General features: G+C 42.9%; 1 protein-coding gene across 3 annotated transcripts in view; it reads left to right on the forward strand.

The window, feature by feature from the left end:
- fam135b (family with sequence similarity 135 member B) overlaps positions 1 to 17,099 on the forward strand; it is a 139,243-nt gene that overhangs the window by 67,586 nt on the left and 54,558 nt on the right. For all 3 annotated transcript variants that reach the window (XM_060915377.1, XM_060915378.1, XM_060915379.1), the window contains 2 exons: positions 14,341 to 14,514; positions 14,957 to 15,083. In XM_060915377.1, the coding sequence (XP_060771360.1) occupies positions 14,341 to 14,514; positions 14,957 to 15,083 (301 nt within the window). The remainder of the gene's footprint in view (positions 1 to 14,340; positions 14,515 to 14,956; positions 15,084 to 17,099) is intronic.

Genomic DNA, 17,099 nt, shown 5'->3' on the forward strand with positions numbered 1-17,099 from the left:
ATTTTTTTTTTTTTTAATATTTCATTATTTAACATGGCGGCACGGTGGTGTAGTGGTTAGCGCTGTCGCCTCACAGCAAGAAGGTCCGGGTTTGAGCCCTGTGGCCGGCGAGGGCCTTTCTGTGCGGAGTTTGCATGTTCTCCCCGTGTCCGCGTGGGTTTCCTCCGGGTGCTCCGGTTTCCCCCACAGTCCAAAGACATGCAGGTTAGGTTAACTGGTGACTCTAAATTGACCGTAGGTGTGAATGCGAGTGTGAATGGTTGTCTGTGTCTATGTGTCAGCCCTGTGATGACCTGGCGACTTGTCCAGGGTGTACCCCGCCTTTCGCCCGTAGTCAGCTGGGATAGGCTCCAGCTTGCCTGCGACCCTGTAGAACAGGATAAAGTGGCTAGAGATAATGAGATGAGATTATTTAACATACATGTATATTTTACTTCTGTCTGTAGACCTTTGGGATCGTGCATTCATTATGCTATGTTATGTCAGTTATGTATATTGTAGATTTTACATTTCACATTGCATATTTTTACATGTAATACTGCAGACTTTCCAGTTTATACTGCAGGTTATTCCAGATTTTATTCCTTACACTTCAGATTTCATATTTTAGACTTAACGCTGCATCTTTTACACGTTCCACTGCAGATGGTACCACCCACACTGACAGACTTACACTGCCGATTTTTTTTGTTAATTATTATTTCATTCAATCACATTTAAAACTATTTCCTGAACCTAATACATATGACATCTACATTTCATATCCTACATTTATTCTTCTTACTCTGGAGTCTGAATTCCCCACTGCAGCTTTTTCAACGCTGCCATGCAGAATATACACTATTTTACACTCCACACTGCAGATTTACACCTGTTTAACATTGATATTTCTTTACATTTTACAGTCCGCACACTGTCAGCTGGACATCATTCTGCAGATTTTACACTTTTTACATTCATACAGCGATTTACATTTTACGTAGCACTGAAAATTTCACACTTTACACTCCAGATTTTCATATTTTTGCAGTCTCCAAAAAAAACAGAACAGTATCTTGATGTAACTAATCACAAGATCAATATTACATTCTCATATCATGACACTGCTGTAAGGCCATTATTAAAAAATTTTCTGTTTCCGGTCCACCGGCCGGGTGAGTGCCGTTTGTGCGGGCGAAATTTTTTTTTTAACGCCGGTTTTTCGACATTTTTTTCGGGTTCGTAAATCTAAAATCGAACTTGACATTTCCGCATTCCCAGAGCTTTCTACTAAGGCTCATACTAGCCAGCCATGACAAATAAGTAGCCAGCCGGGGGGGTAAACACAAAATAAACTCCTGTGCACGCAGTTCCCAGGGTTAAGTGTATTTTCCACAGACCATTTATTTATTCACTTTACTCAAATACAAAGTAAAATGGCAGTAAATCTTCTTTCTTTTCTTGCGTATTGCATCATGAGGCATTCCTGGCTTGTAAATCTCTTCTTTTCGGTGCATGACACATTCACGCAACTGAGCATGCGCCGAGTGCGCGCGCACACCGCATGTCGGGGCGCGGATGAGTTACTCTCCCTTGATCAACGGTTCAGTGTGACATTATTGTCAGTCCGTTAGATAAACATTTAATTTTATTAAAATCGAAAATTAATATTTAGAGCCTGTGGGCTACAAAAATAGTCATTAAAGTAGCCGGCTGGACTTAATTGTGTGGCCGGCGCTTGTGGAAAGCCCTGTCGAATCAGCTCTGCGCGTGCGCTGTGCGGCACAAAAAAATGTCAGCCACCATGAAGGAAGGAGATCCGGAGTTTTCAAACATTTGCTTAAGTGTGAAATCGCAAAATGGTATTCTAGCGAACAACAAAATAGTAAAGATTCAGAAAAACAAATCATTCAGTGATCATTTTAATAGTGTAATTTCATCCGAACTAGGCCTAACGCTCGATTTATAACTACAAAAAGTCCGTGTGTCGGACATTTTAAGTACCTTTGTAAAAGTTTTGCAAATGTTGCAGTCAGCATTTAAAATGCTAACTTAAAGTTTTTGTACAAGTTTCAGTTGATTTAACTGTCATATTTTATTAAATGTATCTGCTTTTGTAATAAAAAAAAGTACTGAAAGAAAAAGCAAACACAGCATTGCGATTTCTTATCCATCCATATATAATAAAAAAATTTTTAAAAAAAATCCCTCCCTCCCGACTGAAATTTTTTTTGCCCACCCGGTGGACAGGAAACGAATTTTTTTTTAAGGATGGCCTAAACTCATCTCATCTCATTATCTGTAGCCACTTTATCCTTCTACAGGGTCGCAGGCAAGCTGGAGCCTATCCCAGCTGACTACGGGCAAAAGGCGGGGTACACCCTGGACAAGTCGCCAGGTCATCACAAGGGATGGCCTAAACTCATCTCATCTCATTATCTCTAGCCGCTTTATCCTTCTACAGGGTCGCAGGCAAGCTGGAGCCTATCCCAACTGACTACGGGCGAAAGGCGGGGTACACCCTGGACACGTCGCCAGGTCATCACAGGGCTGACACATAGACACAGACAACCATTCACACTCACATTCACACCTACGGTCAATTTAGAGTCACCAGTTAACCTAACCTGCATGTCTTTGGACTGTGGGGGAAACCGGAGCACCCGGAGGAAACCCACGCGGACACGGGGAGAACATGCAAACTCCACACAGAAAGGCCCTCGCCGGCCACGGGGCTCGAACCCAGGACCTTCTTGCTGTGAGGCGACAGCGCTAACCACTACACCACCGTGCCGCCCTGGCCTAAACTGCAAACCGTAATTAAAAAAAAAAAAATCTAAATAAAAAGGTACTCAGGTATGTTTTTGTTCCTCAGGGGGACAACCCATGTACGAGATTTACCATGGAAGGTCTGAAAAAGGTTCATGTTTCCAGATTAAACACTAATTGTAAAATGATGTAGGCTTGAGGGTCTCATTATAACACTATAGTGACGGATTTTGATGAACCCTTAAATGTAGTGTGAAAAATCTGCAGTATTTTTCTGAATGTGTGTCTTTCACTAGAAGCTGCATTAATTATAGTGAAACTTCCTCCCTAACTCCACACTCAGCCTGCTTTTCCTTCCACACTTTCCTTCTCTCAGCAACGCTAATGAGTTTTTTGTTCGGGGTTGAGGGATTATGGAAGCCCGGGGCAGGGTGACTTCGGAGTAATGAACCGTATCTTTCTCTCTCTCACACACACACACACACACACACACACACACAAAGAAAGTTGATATAATTGTGGTTTTAACAGTCACAGACAGGTGCCTATTAAATGTTATAACGCAGTTTTAACAGAACAGATAAACCACAAATTGTGACACGTGTTGGATAAAATGTCAGCTGAGATGGTTTTACTTTCCAGCAGACAGAAAGCGCTGAAACAGCAGCTCTGCTATCCCGCAGCGACATCTGAGTTTACTTCCAAAACCGCCATAAACATGCATATTTTGGCAAAGGCACTGCGATTATCTCTAATCTCTTGTTAATGATGTACTAAAAACAGGTCTGCATTTGTCTCCCAAAACAAACATACTGTAATTCAAACCAAATGGCCGTCAGAACGTTACAGAGACGGCGTAATGCGACGCATGCTTTATCGATTACACGTTTAATCACATAATCAACAGCTCGAATACAACTGAATTCAGCGGTGTGGAGCAGAGCGGGCTGAAAAACGACAGGAAGTCACACCATACTGAGCTGTTCATCACATAAACACTTACATAGAAACACCTGACTTCAGAAAAATGACAGCACACAAATTCACTCATTTCGTTCCTGTTTTGATTTTACTTCACATTACGCATTACTCGGAAGCTGCCGTGTTTTTAAGATAAGATAAGATAAGATTTTATTGTCATTGTAGTTATAAAATGAAACATTGCTTGGTAACACTCAGAGAAAACAGCAATAAAAAGAATAGAAATAAAATACAAGATAGCATAAGTGAAAAAAATATGGTACGTATTCTAACACACTTGGTTATTAAAAAAAACTGTTTATAATGACAAGAAATACTACAATGGCATTTTAGTGGAAAAAAAAAATGGAGCCGGGGGGATTTAATATTCTGAGAACTCCGAACTTCCAAGTTTAAAGTTATACTGCCTTTCAGATTTTTCAAGTGTAGGTCATAAAAAGAATTTTCCCAACACCCAATTATTTTTGTTTAGTGGGCTGAAAGCTACTGAATTCGAATTACAGGCTTCCGATTTTATTACTATTATTATTATTTAAATAGAGCAATTAATGAATTTATCTCCACATGGCCCTAAATTCTCCACTATTTTTTTCCTGCTTCACCATGACCCAATTCAAGATACTACATCATGCATCACATCACATGGTGGGCTTTCCCTGTTTGTGCAAGGCATAGTGGGATACAAATTTGAACCAGGAGAGAAAAATGGAGGACGTGAGTGTGCGGATGAAATGTGAAAGACTGACTACAGTAACGGAAAGGAGAAGAAAAGACGTTATGTTATACTAGTGCATCTCAAAAAATTAGAATATTGTGAAAAAGTTCAATATTTTCCATCAGTTATTAAGAAAGTGAAAATGTTATATATTATAGACTCATTACACGTAAACTAAAATGTTTCAAGCATTTTCTATTTTAATTTTAATCAGTATGGCATACAGTACAAAAACATAAAAAAAAACCATCTCAAAATATTAGAATATTTCATTTTGAGTTTGAGTAAAACAGTATGAACTCAGTGTATCTCTCGGTCTAGTTCAGTACACACAACCACAATCATGGAGAAGACTGCTGACTTGACTGTTGTCCAGAAGATGATCACTGATGCCCTCCACAAGGAGGGTAAGCCACAAAAGGTCATTGCTGAAAAGGGTGGCTGGAAAAGGTGCACAAGCAACAGGGATGGCCGCAGTCTTGAGAGGATTGTCAAGAAAAGTTGATTCAAGAACTTGGGAGAGCTTCACAAGGAGTGGACTGAGGCTGGTGTCAGTGTATCAAGACCCATCACGAACAGACATCTTCAAGAAAGGGGATACAACTTTCGCATTCCTAATATCAAGCTACTCCTGAGCCAGAGACAATGTCAGAAGTGTCTTATCCGGGCTAAGGAGAGAAAGAAATGGACTGTTGCTCAGTGGTCCAAAGTCCTCTTTTCAGATGAAAGTACATTTTGCATTTAATTTGGAAATCACGGTTCTAGAGTCTGGAGGAAGAGTGGAAAGGCACAGAATCCAAGGTGTTTGAAGCCCAGTGTAAAGTTTCCACAGTCTGTGATGATTTGGGGTGCCATGGGGTGTCATCTGCTGGTGTTGGCCCACTGTATTTTATCAAGTCCAAAGTCAACACAGCCATCTACCAGGAGATTTTAGAGCACTTCATGCTTCCATCTGCTGACGAGCTTTTTGGAGATGCTGATTTCCTTTTCCAGCAGGACTTAGCACCTACCCACAGTGCCAAAACTACTACCAAATGGTTTGCTGACCATGATATTACTGCGTTTGACTGGCCAGCCAACTTGCCTGACCTGAACCCCATAGAGAATCTATGGGGTATTGTCAAGAGGAAGATGAGAAACACCCGACCCAAAAATACAGATATGCTGAAGGCCACTATCAAAGCAACCTGGGCTTCAATAACACCTCAGCAGTGCCACAGACTGATCACCTCCATGCCACACCGCATTGATACAGTAATTCATGGTAAAGGAACCCCAACCAAGTATTGAGTGTATAAATGAATATACTTTTCAGAAGTTGGACATTTCTGTATTGTAAATCCTTTTTTTTATTGATCTTAGGGAATATTCTCATAATTTGAGATACTGGATTTCTGATTTTCATGCGCTATAAGCCATAATCATCAAAATTAAAGCAAAAAAGGCTTTAAATATTTCACTTTACATGTAATGAATATAGAATATATGAAAGTTTACCTTTTTGAATTAAATTATGAAAAAAAAGGAACTTTTTCATGGTATTCTAATTTTTTGAGATGCACTAGTATATGAAGGAAAGGAAACACAGGACCAAACTAATAAATATCGGCGTTCAGCGAGCACCTCGGTGTGATCAGCTGTTCATTTAGTGACAGAATGATTGAACTGTCAGTGCACACTCAAAGCTAAACCTGTAGATGGCAGTAATGCGACACTGTGGATGCCAGCTGCCGTAAAACCCAAAAGAAGAAGAAGGTAAACCTGTGCATGCGCACACGGACTTCCTCTGTCTGCTTGACTGGGAGACAGGGAGGGATCGGGAAATGACCTCAGGTCGGAATCGGACCCGGGTCCCCGGATTTATGGTATGGCGCTTTATCCACCTGAGCCATGACGCCCCCAGGGAACTGGCTTGGACATATGGCTGGACTCGAGCTCAGGAAATGACTCAAGTTCTAGACTTGGCTTGGACTGTGGACTTGGCTCAGGTACAGGCCACCATCTTCCCGCTGCCAGGTCCTAACCCAGACCAAAGCAGTGCACTCTGTCAGTGCACTGCTTTGGTCCGGGTTAGGACCTGGCGGCGGGAAGATGCAGACATCCTCCTGGCCAGGTGGTGGCAGGAGGACACAGGCATCCTTCTGGCCGGATGAGGCAGAGGTCATTCCAACATCCTCTGACACAGGTTCAGGTTCTGGCCTTAACTCTGGCACTGACTCTGGAGTAGACTCTGATGCTGGTTCCAGCATGGGCTCTGAAGTAGACTCTGACATAGGCACTGGCACTAGCTCTGGAGTAGGCTCTGGCACTGGAGCAGGCCCTGATGCAGGCTCTGGCACTGGAGTGGACCCTGATGCTGACTCTGGCTCTGCCTCTGGAGCAGACACTGGTGCTGACTCTGGCTCCGCCTCTGGCACACAAGCAGACACTGGCGCTGGAGCAGGAACAGATGCTGGCACAGGTTCAGACATGGACTCTGATACAAACACGGGTTCAGGCATTAATTCAGGTATGGTTCTGGCTGAGAAACCAGCTCAAAAGAGACAGCCTCCAAGAAGGGCTCAGGAACAACAGCCTCCTCTGGTGTCTCTATATCAGCCACTGGGGGGGGAGCTTTGGAGTAACAGTCTCCTCAGCTGAGTCAGCCACTGGAGTGGTTGCCTTTAGGAGGTGCTCTAGAGCAACGGCCTCCTCGGTTGCGTCGACCACTGGCATGATGACCCCTCCCCCAACATTTTCATGGGGTTCCTCCTTTTCTGATGACTAAAAAAAAATAAACTTGAGCATGGCAAAGAAAGTCTGTGAGTTCCTCCTTTTCTGATGACTAAAAAAAATAAACTTGAGCATGGCAAAGAAAGTCTGTGAGTTTCCAAGGCATGGGTGTTCAACCCGAATCAGGTGGTCCACCCATCTGCATGCTCGTCCCGTAATGAATGTTAGTATGAAGCTTACCCAGATGGGTTCAGGTGGCTTGGGATCTTGGAGGTTCTCAGAGAAGAGATCACACTGCAGACTGAATGCAGGGTGATATATTCCGTAGTAAATTGCCGGGGGACTCCAGTCCGACTTTAGACGAAAATACGAGGTGAGAGGCGGACACAGGGAGACCCGGGAGAAGCGTGGGATTGCATACTGGAATGCTTCTGCTCCATCCATTGTATGGTGAAGTATTCTGTCAGGTATGCTAGGGAGGCAGATGTATGTGCAGAAGTGTTCAGTTTAATACAGTGATTATATATATATATATATATATATATATATATATATATATATATATATATATATCTCCAAGATATCCAAGACAGCTACAAGTACCTTGGCATCCCACAGGCTAATGGAAACCATGAAGAGGCCACAAGGAAGTCAACCACAGCCAAATACCTCCAGAGAGTAAGGCAGGTCCTGAAAAGTCAGCTGAATGGTAAGAACAAGGTCCGAGCCATCAACATGTATGCACTACCAGTCATCAGATACCCCGCTGGTATCATAAACTGGCCAAAGGAGGAGATAGAAGCCACAGATATCAAGACTAGAAAGCTCCTCACCATGCATGGAGGGTTCCACCCCAAGTCCAGCACCCAGAGACTATACACTAAGCGGAAAGAGGGAGGCCGAGGGCTAGTGAGCGTCAAGACCACGGTCCAGGATGAAACATCGAAAATCCGAGAATACATCAGAAAGATGGCCCCAAAGGATGAACTGCTAAGTGAATGTCTCAGGCAGCAGAACCCTGATGAGAACGCAGAGGAGGAGGAGGAACAGACAACCAACTGGAGGGACAAACCCCTACATGGCATGTACCACTGTCAGATAGAGGAAGTGGCTGATATCAAGAAATCCTACCAGTGGCTGGATAATGCAGGACTGACAGACAGCACAGAGGCACTAATCATGGCAGCACAAGAACAGGCCATAAGTACAAGAGCCATAGAGGCCAGGATCTACCAGAGTAGATCAGACCCAAGATGCAGACTGTGCAAAGAAGCCCCTGAAACAGTCCAGCACATAGTAGCAGGGTGTAAGATGCTAGCTGGATCAGCGTACATGGAGAGGCACAACCAAGTGGCTGGGATAGTATACAGGAACATCTGCAACCAGTATGGAATAGAAGTACCCAAGTCCCAATGGGCCATACCACAGAAGGTGGCTGAGAACAACAGGGCCAAGGTTCTGTGGGACTTCAGCTTCCAGACTGACAAAGAGATCCTGGCTAACCAACCGGACATAGTGGTGGTGGACAAAGAGCAGAAGAGGGTGGGGGTGATAGATGTGGCGATCCCAGCTGACGCCAACATCAGGAAGAAGGAACATGAGAAACTTGAGAACTATCAAGGGTTGGAAGAGCAGCTGGAACGGATGTGGAAGGTCAAGGGTTGCGTGGTCCCCGTAGTAGTGGGGGCACTTGGGGCAGTAACCCCCAAACTGGGAGAGTGGCTCCAGCAAATCCCAGGAACATCTGAAGCCTCAGTCCAGAAGAGCGCAGTACTAGGAACATCGAAGATACTGCGCAGAACCCTCAAACTCCCAGGCCTCTGGTAGAGGACCCGAGCTTGAGGATGACATGGATACCACCCCCCCGCCGGGGGTGAGAAGGAGATTTACACACACACACACACACACACACACACACACACACACACACACACACACACACACAAAGTGCATAAAACACAAAGGCAAACAGTCCAAATTGGCAGGCAAGATCATCTCATCTCATCTCATCTCATCTCATCTCATCTCATTATCTCTAGCTGCTTTATCCTGTTCTACAGGGTCGCAGGCAAGCTGGAGCCTATCCCAGCTGACTATGAGCGAAAGGCGGGGTACACCCTGGACAAGTCTCCAGGTCATCACAGGGGTGACATATAGACACAGACAACCATTCACACTCACGTTCACACCTACGGTCAATTTAGAGTCACCAGTTAACCTAACCTGCATGTCTTTGGACTGTGGGGGAAACCGGAGCACCCGGAGGAAACCCACGCGGACATGGGGAGAACATGCAAACTCCACACAGAAAGGCCCTCATTGGCCGTGGGGCTCGAACCCGGACCTTCTTGCGGTGAGGCGACAGCGCTAACCACTACACCACCTTGCCGCCCCCAGGCAAGATCAGAAACGTGAAAACAGGCAAAGGGTCGGTGAAGGCGCAAACAGTATATCAGAGGCTAGGTGCGAACAAGAACTAGAAACAGGAACAAGAATCGAGAAACCAGGAAAACAAGAACAAGGTTTGAAAGGCTCGGTAATGCATACTTAATGTAGGGTTATACTTTGCATCGCACTTGCATCAGTGCAGTACTTAAATAGCCAAACATAGTTCTCTAATTGAGTTCAGGTGTGCCTTGTTCATGGCACGCGTGCTGGAGTCCACTTAACATGCGCTCAGCCCGGGGCACACCTTCAGGTGCACGCACTACAGCACGCAGGACTGACAACCACATTTCAGAGGGAACTAAATTTCACTGATTTTATGAAATCGAAAGGCCGTCTAGCTTTAAAAGTCATACATCAGTGAGAGAAAACTTGAGAAAACAGTTTGCGAGAAAAAAAGTGCAGAAATTCCAAGCTTAAAAAACACAAATTTAGAAAAAAAAAATTATATATGCACACAAGCCCGATTCCAAAAAAGTTGGGACAAGTACAAATTGTAAATAAAAATGGAATGCAATAATTTACAAATCTCAAAAACTGATATTGTATTCACAATAGAACATAGACAACATATCAAATGTCAAAAGTGAGACATTTTGAAATTTCATGCCAAATATTGGCTCATTTGAAATTTCATGACAGCAACACATCTCAAAAAAGTTGGGACAGGGGCAATAAGAGGCTGGAAAAGTTAAAGGTACAAAAAAGGAACAGCTGGAGGACCAAATTGCAACTCATTAGGTCAACTGGCAATAGGTCATTAACATGACTGGGTATAAAAAGAGCATCTTGGAGTGGCAGCGGCTCTCAGAAGTAAAGATGGGAAGAGGATCACCAATCCCCCTAATTCTGCACCGACAAATAGTGGAGCAATATCAGAAAGGAGTTCGACAGTGTAAAATTGCAAAGAGTTTGAACAGATCATCATCTACAGTGCATAATATCATCAAAAGATTCAGAGAATCTGGAAGAATCTCTGTGCGTAAGGGTCAAGGCCGGAAAACCATACTGGGTGCCTGTGATCTTCGGGCCCTTAGACGGCACTGCATCACATACAGGCATGCTTCTGTATTGGAAATCACAAAATGGGCTCAGGAATATTTCCAGAGAACATTATCTGTGAACACAATTCACCGTGCCATCCGCCGTTGCCAGCAAAAACTCTATAGTTCAAAGAAGAAGCCGTATCTAAACATGATCCAGAAGCGCAGACATATTCTCTGGGCCAAGGCTCATTTAAAATGGACTGTGGCAAAGTGGAAAACTGTTCTGTGGTCAGACGAATCAAAATTTGAAGTTCTTTATAGAAATCAAGGACGCCGTGTCATTCGGACTAAAGAGGAAAAGGACGACCCGAGTTGTTATCAGCGCTCAGTTCAGAAGCCTGCATCTCTGATGGTATGGGGTTGCATTAGTGCGTGTGGCATGGGCAGCTTACACATCTGGAAAGACACCATCAATGCTGAAAGGTATATCCAGGTTCTAGAGCAACATATGCTCCCATCCAGACGACGTCTCTTTCACGGAAGACCTTGCATTTTCCAACATGACAATGCCAAACCACATACTGCATCAATTACAGCATCATGGCTGCGTAGAAGAAGGGTCCGGGTACTGAACTGGCCAGCCTGCAGTCCAGATCTTTCACCCATAGAAAACATTTGGCGCATCATAAAACGGAAGATACGACAAAAAAGACCTAAGACAGTTGAGCAACTAGAATCCTACATTAGACAAGAATGGGTTAACATTCCTATCCCTAAACTTGAGCAACTTGTCTCCTCAGTCCCCAGACGTTTACAGACTGTTGTAAAGAGAAAAGGGGATGTCTCACAGTGGTAAACATGGCCTTGTCCCAACTTTTTTGAGATGTGTTGTTGCCATGAAATTTGAAATCACCTAATTTTTCTCTTTAAATGATGCATTTTCTCAGTTTAAACATTTGATATGTCATCTATGTTCTATTCGGAATAAAATATGGAATTTTGAAACTTTCACATCATTGCATTCCGTTTTTATTTACAATTTGTACATTGTCCCAACTTTTTTGGAATCAGAATATATATATATATATATATATATATCTCATCTCATCTCATTATCTCTAGCCGCTTTATCCTTCTACAGGGTCGCAGGCAAGCTGGAGCCTATCCCAGCTGACTACGGGCGAAAGGCGGGGTACACCCTGGACAAGTCGCCAGGTCATCACAGGGCTGACACATAGACACAGACAACCATTCACACTCACATTCACACCTACGGTCAATTTAGAGTCACCAGTTAACCTAACCTGCATGTCTTTGGACTGTGGGGGAAACCGGAGCACCCGGAGGAAACCCACGCGGACACGGGGAGAACATGCAAACTCCACACAGAAAGGCCCTCGCCGGCCCCGGGGCTCGAACCCAGGACCTTCTTGCTGTGAGGCGACAGCGCTAACCACTACACCACCGTGCCGCCCTCTATATATATATATATATATATATACACACACACAGTGGTGCTTGAAAGTTTGTGAACCCTTTAGAATTTTCCATTTTTCTGCATAAATATGACCTAAAACAACATCAGATTTTCACACAAGTCCTAAAAGTAGATAAAAGAGAACCCAGTTAAACAAATGAGACAAAAATATTATACTTGGTCATTTATTTATTGGCCAAGTCAAAGTCCTGACCTTAATCCAATCGAAATGTTGTGGAAGGACCTGAAGCGAGCAGTTCATGTGAGGAAACCCACCAACATCCCAGAGTTGAAGCTGTTCTGTATGGAGGAATGGGCTAAAATTCCTCCAAGCCGGTGTGCAGGACTGATCAACAGTTACCAGAAATGTTTCTTTGCAGTTATTGCTGCACATATCTGAATTTTATTTCTTTTAAATGTACAATTTTAATCTCATAAATTATGATTTTTTTTCTCATGATATTCCCACTTGCTGCATCAGCTCCACTTTCTTTTTCTTTTTTTTAACCACAATGGCCTTAATGGACCATTGTAAAATACAGAGTATAATATAGTTTAGTATATAATATATCTCTCATTTGTACGATATTGTTATGTCACAGGTTTAGATTATCTTAGCTATATAGAAGATATTACATGGTTGTGTGAAGATATGGGTATGAAGTTTATCTTCAAGTGGCGAATGGATATATTTCTACATGAGAAGATAAACTTCATATCTTCGTTCCACTTTTTAATGTTCTGTATATTATATGGACACATCCACAAAAAAAACCCCCCTGCAAATTAATGAAAAGAATTTTAATTTTGAACTGGTTCGCCATTTTGCCAACGCACATCCAGTCAGTGGGGAAACACTGGGAGTGGCATCATCGGAGTGAAATATCAGGAATTATTATACATCCAGGACACTTTTTCCATGGAATAAAAACGTGTTCTATTCCTTTCGAGTGGGTTTCATTCATTTGTTTTGATCGCATGCAATATTGTTAGCATATCGCTTATCCTATGTGTATTACGTCACTCTGCACAATGGAGAATGAGCGTTGAATATGGTTTACGATATTGCCTGGTTGTCAAGACAACATGATGTCACACGTTGGAGACATAAAACTTCCATGCTAGCGAGTGAGCAACTGTGACAATTTGTAGACAGACATGGTTGCCAGGTTTGCTTCATTTAATACGGAAGATTTTGAGAGAATTTTGAAAGAGAAAGACGCGTTGAACACCCAAAAGGAATGTGTATGTATAATAATAATAATAATAATAATAATAATAATAATAATGGCTTTTTTTCATGGTATATCAGATATATTCCATTCAGCTATTCATCTTCGACTTGTTCAGTATAATGCTAGCTGAATGAAATATATCTGATATACCACGAAAAAAAGCCAGCTGATATTATTTAAATATGTCCCTCAGATCTGTGATGTGGGCGGCACGGTGGTGTAGTGGTTAGTGCTGTCGCTTCACAGCAAGAAGGTCCGGGTTCGAGCCCCGTGGCCATCGAGGGCCTTTCTGTGCGGAGTTTGCATGTTCTCCCCGTGTCCGCGTGGGTTTCCTCCGGGTGCTCCGGTTTCCCCCACAGTCCAAAGACATGCAGGTTAGGTTAACTGGTGACTCTAAATTGACCGTAGGTGTGAATGTGAGTGTGAATGGTTGTCTGTGTCTATGTGTCAGCCCTGTGATGACCTGGCGACTTGTCCAGGGTGTACCCCGCCTTTCACCCGTAGTCAGCTGGGATAGGCTCCAGCTTGCCTGCGACCCTGTAGAACAGGATAAAGCGGCTACAGATAATGAGATGAGATGAGATCTGTGATGTATTTCATTTCATATCAACATGAGAAGATAAACTTCATGTCTTCAAGCCAACATGTGATTTTCTTTGTATTATATCGACACATTCACAAACAAAAAGTCCCCAAATTTATCAAAACAGTTCATCAGTTTCCTCACAAGTGACATATAGAGATTTATGTCATGGTTTTGGTTCTCCATGTCCCAGATGGAGCTTGGATGAAAAATACGAGTGGTGTATTTCCCAGTAACACACTCATGTCTATATAATATATAGTGATATAATGTATATATGTATAATACAGGTATACAGGACTTATAGAGTTAACAGGAAACAGAAAATGGGGAGGGTCATACTAATGAGGCAGGTGAGACAGATGGCAGATTAGATTTATAAAAATGAAATGGTACACAGATGGCATGTGAGTGATTACTCAGCTCTGATGTGTGTGTGTGTGTGTGTGTGTGGTCAGATTGACTGATATCTCTTCAGTGCCTGTGATCAGCAGTAGGACTCTGGGTCTCCATTTCCACCCTCACCGCGGCCTGCACCACCACCTTCCTGTCATGTTCGACTATTTCCACCTGTCCGTCATCTCCATCACCGTCCACGCCTCTTTAGTGGCTCTACACCAGCCTCTAATCAGGTACACCCCGCCCCTTACCTTCTCCCAGGTAATTTAATCACAATGCTGACCAGGTAACCTCACCTTCACCTTTTTAAATTAACACGCAGGAGAAGAAGAAGTGTTTTCTCAAGCTGCCTTAGTTTCCTTAAAAATGTTGGGTTTTTTTTCGAAGTGATTGGAGTTAAATGTGGCATGCCAAAGTGGATGTGGCCATTAGTGGAAAGCCTAATTAAAAACAAAGTGGCTTAGTGGTGTTTCATACCAGATAGATAATTGCGTTAATGCTGCAGTGCAGCAAAACTCTCGAGCTCTTTGACACACTGGTGTGACGAATCTCAGCATCGATGATCTTCACTTACAGCTCCATCCTCCATTTATCTGATCACACACAAGACAATCAATCAGCCTCAAGACAGACGAGGCATTGACCTTTTTCTTCTTCTCCTGTCTCGTTCTCTAGTTTTGCACGCAACAGTAAAGGGGCGTGGCTGGGAAAGGGCTCTGCAGAGAATGAGGCTCCGCCTCCTGCGATGTCCGTGGAGACCCTGATGTTTGGGGCGGGATACTGTCGACCTATACTCACTGAGGTAACTTTATCTTCCTGTTAAAAATATTAACGCAGGATTATATTTATGAGTTTATTCTCATACGAGTGTATTTTTCTACAGTAACAGGTCATTTACAGGGACTAACCCATTTCACAGACATTAAATCCTTATACTATAAACAGATTAAAAGGTATGATGTATCGTTCTTTAATTAATATTGCTCATTATTTCATACCAAGTACCTGAGACTTCTGGCTATAATTAGCTTGTAGCTTGCTAATTGCTAAGGGAACATTTAATGCACTTTATGATTGAATTAAAAAAAAATACACAGTTGAGTCCACTTTTATTTATATATTTTTAATTTCATTGCAAACTCTGATATTCTCAGAAAGCGGCATCCTGACTTCTTTAAAGATTTTCTGAGTGTTTAAACAAACCCATAGAAATGCTTATCAGGGTCATCTGAAACAAATTTGCAAGTCGAAACAAGTCGCTAAAAGCTAACTCATGCTAATCGTAGCTGAGGTTTGCTCCTGAACTGTTTTGTAATATTTAAAATGTTATATGAAATGTTGTTAGGTATTCAGACCCTAGAGAGAGAGACTGACCACACAGATAGAGAGAACTTAGAGAGAGAGAGAGAGAGAGAGACCATAGAAGGAGAGAGAGAGAGACTGACCATAGAGAGAGAGACCCTAGAGAGGGAGACTGACCACAGAGAGAGAGAGAGAGAGAGAGAGAGACTGACCAGAGAGAGACCCTAGAGAGGGAGACTGACCACAGAGAGAATTTGAATTGAATTTTAACAGCGCTTTATTTTAAAACATTAGACAGGTAACACTGATCCATTGAACCAAAAATAAACAAATAAATAGATGAGTAATAAATAAAAAGTGCAATCAGTTGTTCTTTTGAAACATTAGACAGGTAACACTGATCCATTGAACCAAAAATAAATAAATAAATAGATGAGTAAATAAATAAAAAGTACAATCAGTTGTTCAAGAGAGGTGTAAACAAAATATTATCATCCGTTACAGAGCAAAAAGAACCCTCACAGCACCATTTGTCCTTGAAGTAGCCGATTGCCCTTGTCAGCTTTGCGAAACAAAAATCAGTCATAACTCTGGACTTAATCAAATTCTTTAACAATGCAACAACATCGTCCCCAGCCTTCCCCCCCATCTTGTTCTTCCGGCTCAAGTAGACTGCTAACTTGGCCTCCCCAACAACAAAATTAATCAGCTCGCACTTTACACTGTTCTGTTTGTTGTAGAAAAAACCCAGTATGAAACCCTTTGGAGAAAAGGTCACACCAAATGATAGGAGCAGGAAGCTCAAAAAACAAAATAAAGGAACAAGTCTGCCACACTCCAAGAAGCAATGGTATATCGTCTCCCTACTGGTACAAAATGGACAGGTGTTGGACAGCTCAGGGTTAATCACAGACCTCAAGGCGTTCACGCCAATGGCCCCATGCAGCACCCGCCACTGAAGATCACCTGTTCTCTTCGCAGAGGGGGCCTTGTATAGCACCCTCCATACAGGTTTCACCTCATCAGTAATCCCCAACTTCTCTCTCCACACATTATCTGGTCTGCCCTTCAGGCTCCCTCTATGCAGTATCTTCACTACATTTCTGTACAGCACCTTCCCACTTGCTGAGTACAAGTATATGCCATCACGATCATTAAAGTGCAACAGAGGACTGGCATAACTACATTCCTTTAAGTCTGGCGAAAGGTGCATTTCAGGAAACATATCGCTTCTGTCACAGTGAAGCATCCCACCACCATAATCCTGAAGTAGGCGAACCTCCTGAGAGCTCAAGGCTCCCCTGAGTTTCCCAAGAAACCTCCCCACATATCTCATGGACCTTGGACCCAAAAAGGAGGCCATTGCCTGAACATTCTGCAAGTCACATCCTGCCTTATCAACAACATTGTGTAGGCGCAGAACATGTTTGTCACACAACATGGATACAAGACCAGGCAATTCATCACATGACATATCAAAACGTGACCCCAGTACAACAGGCTCCTCAAGCAGCCA

This window comes from Neoarius graeffei, chromosome 2, assembly GCF_027579695.1.
Source record: "Neoarius graeffei isolate fNeoGra1 chromosome 2, fNeoGra1.pri, whole genome shotgun sequence".
Taxonomy (NCBI): domain Eukaryota; kingdom Metazoa; phylum Chordata; class Actinopteri; order Siluriformes; family Ariidae; genus Neoarius; species Neoarius graeffei.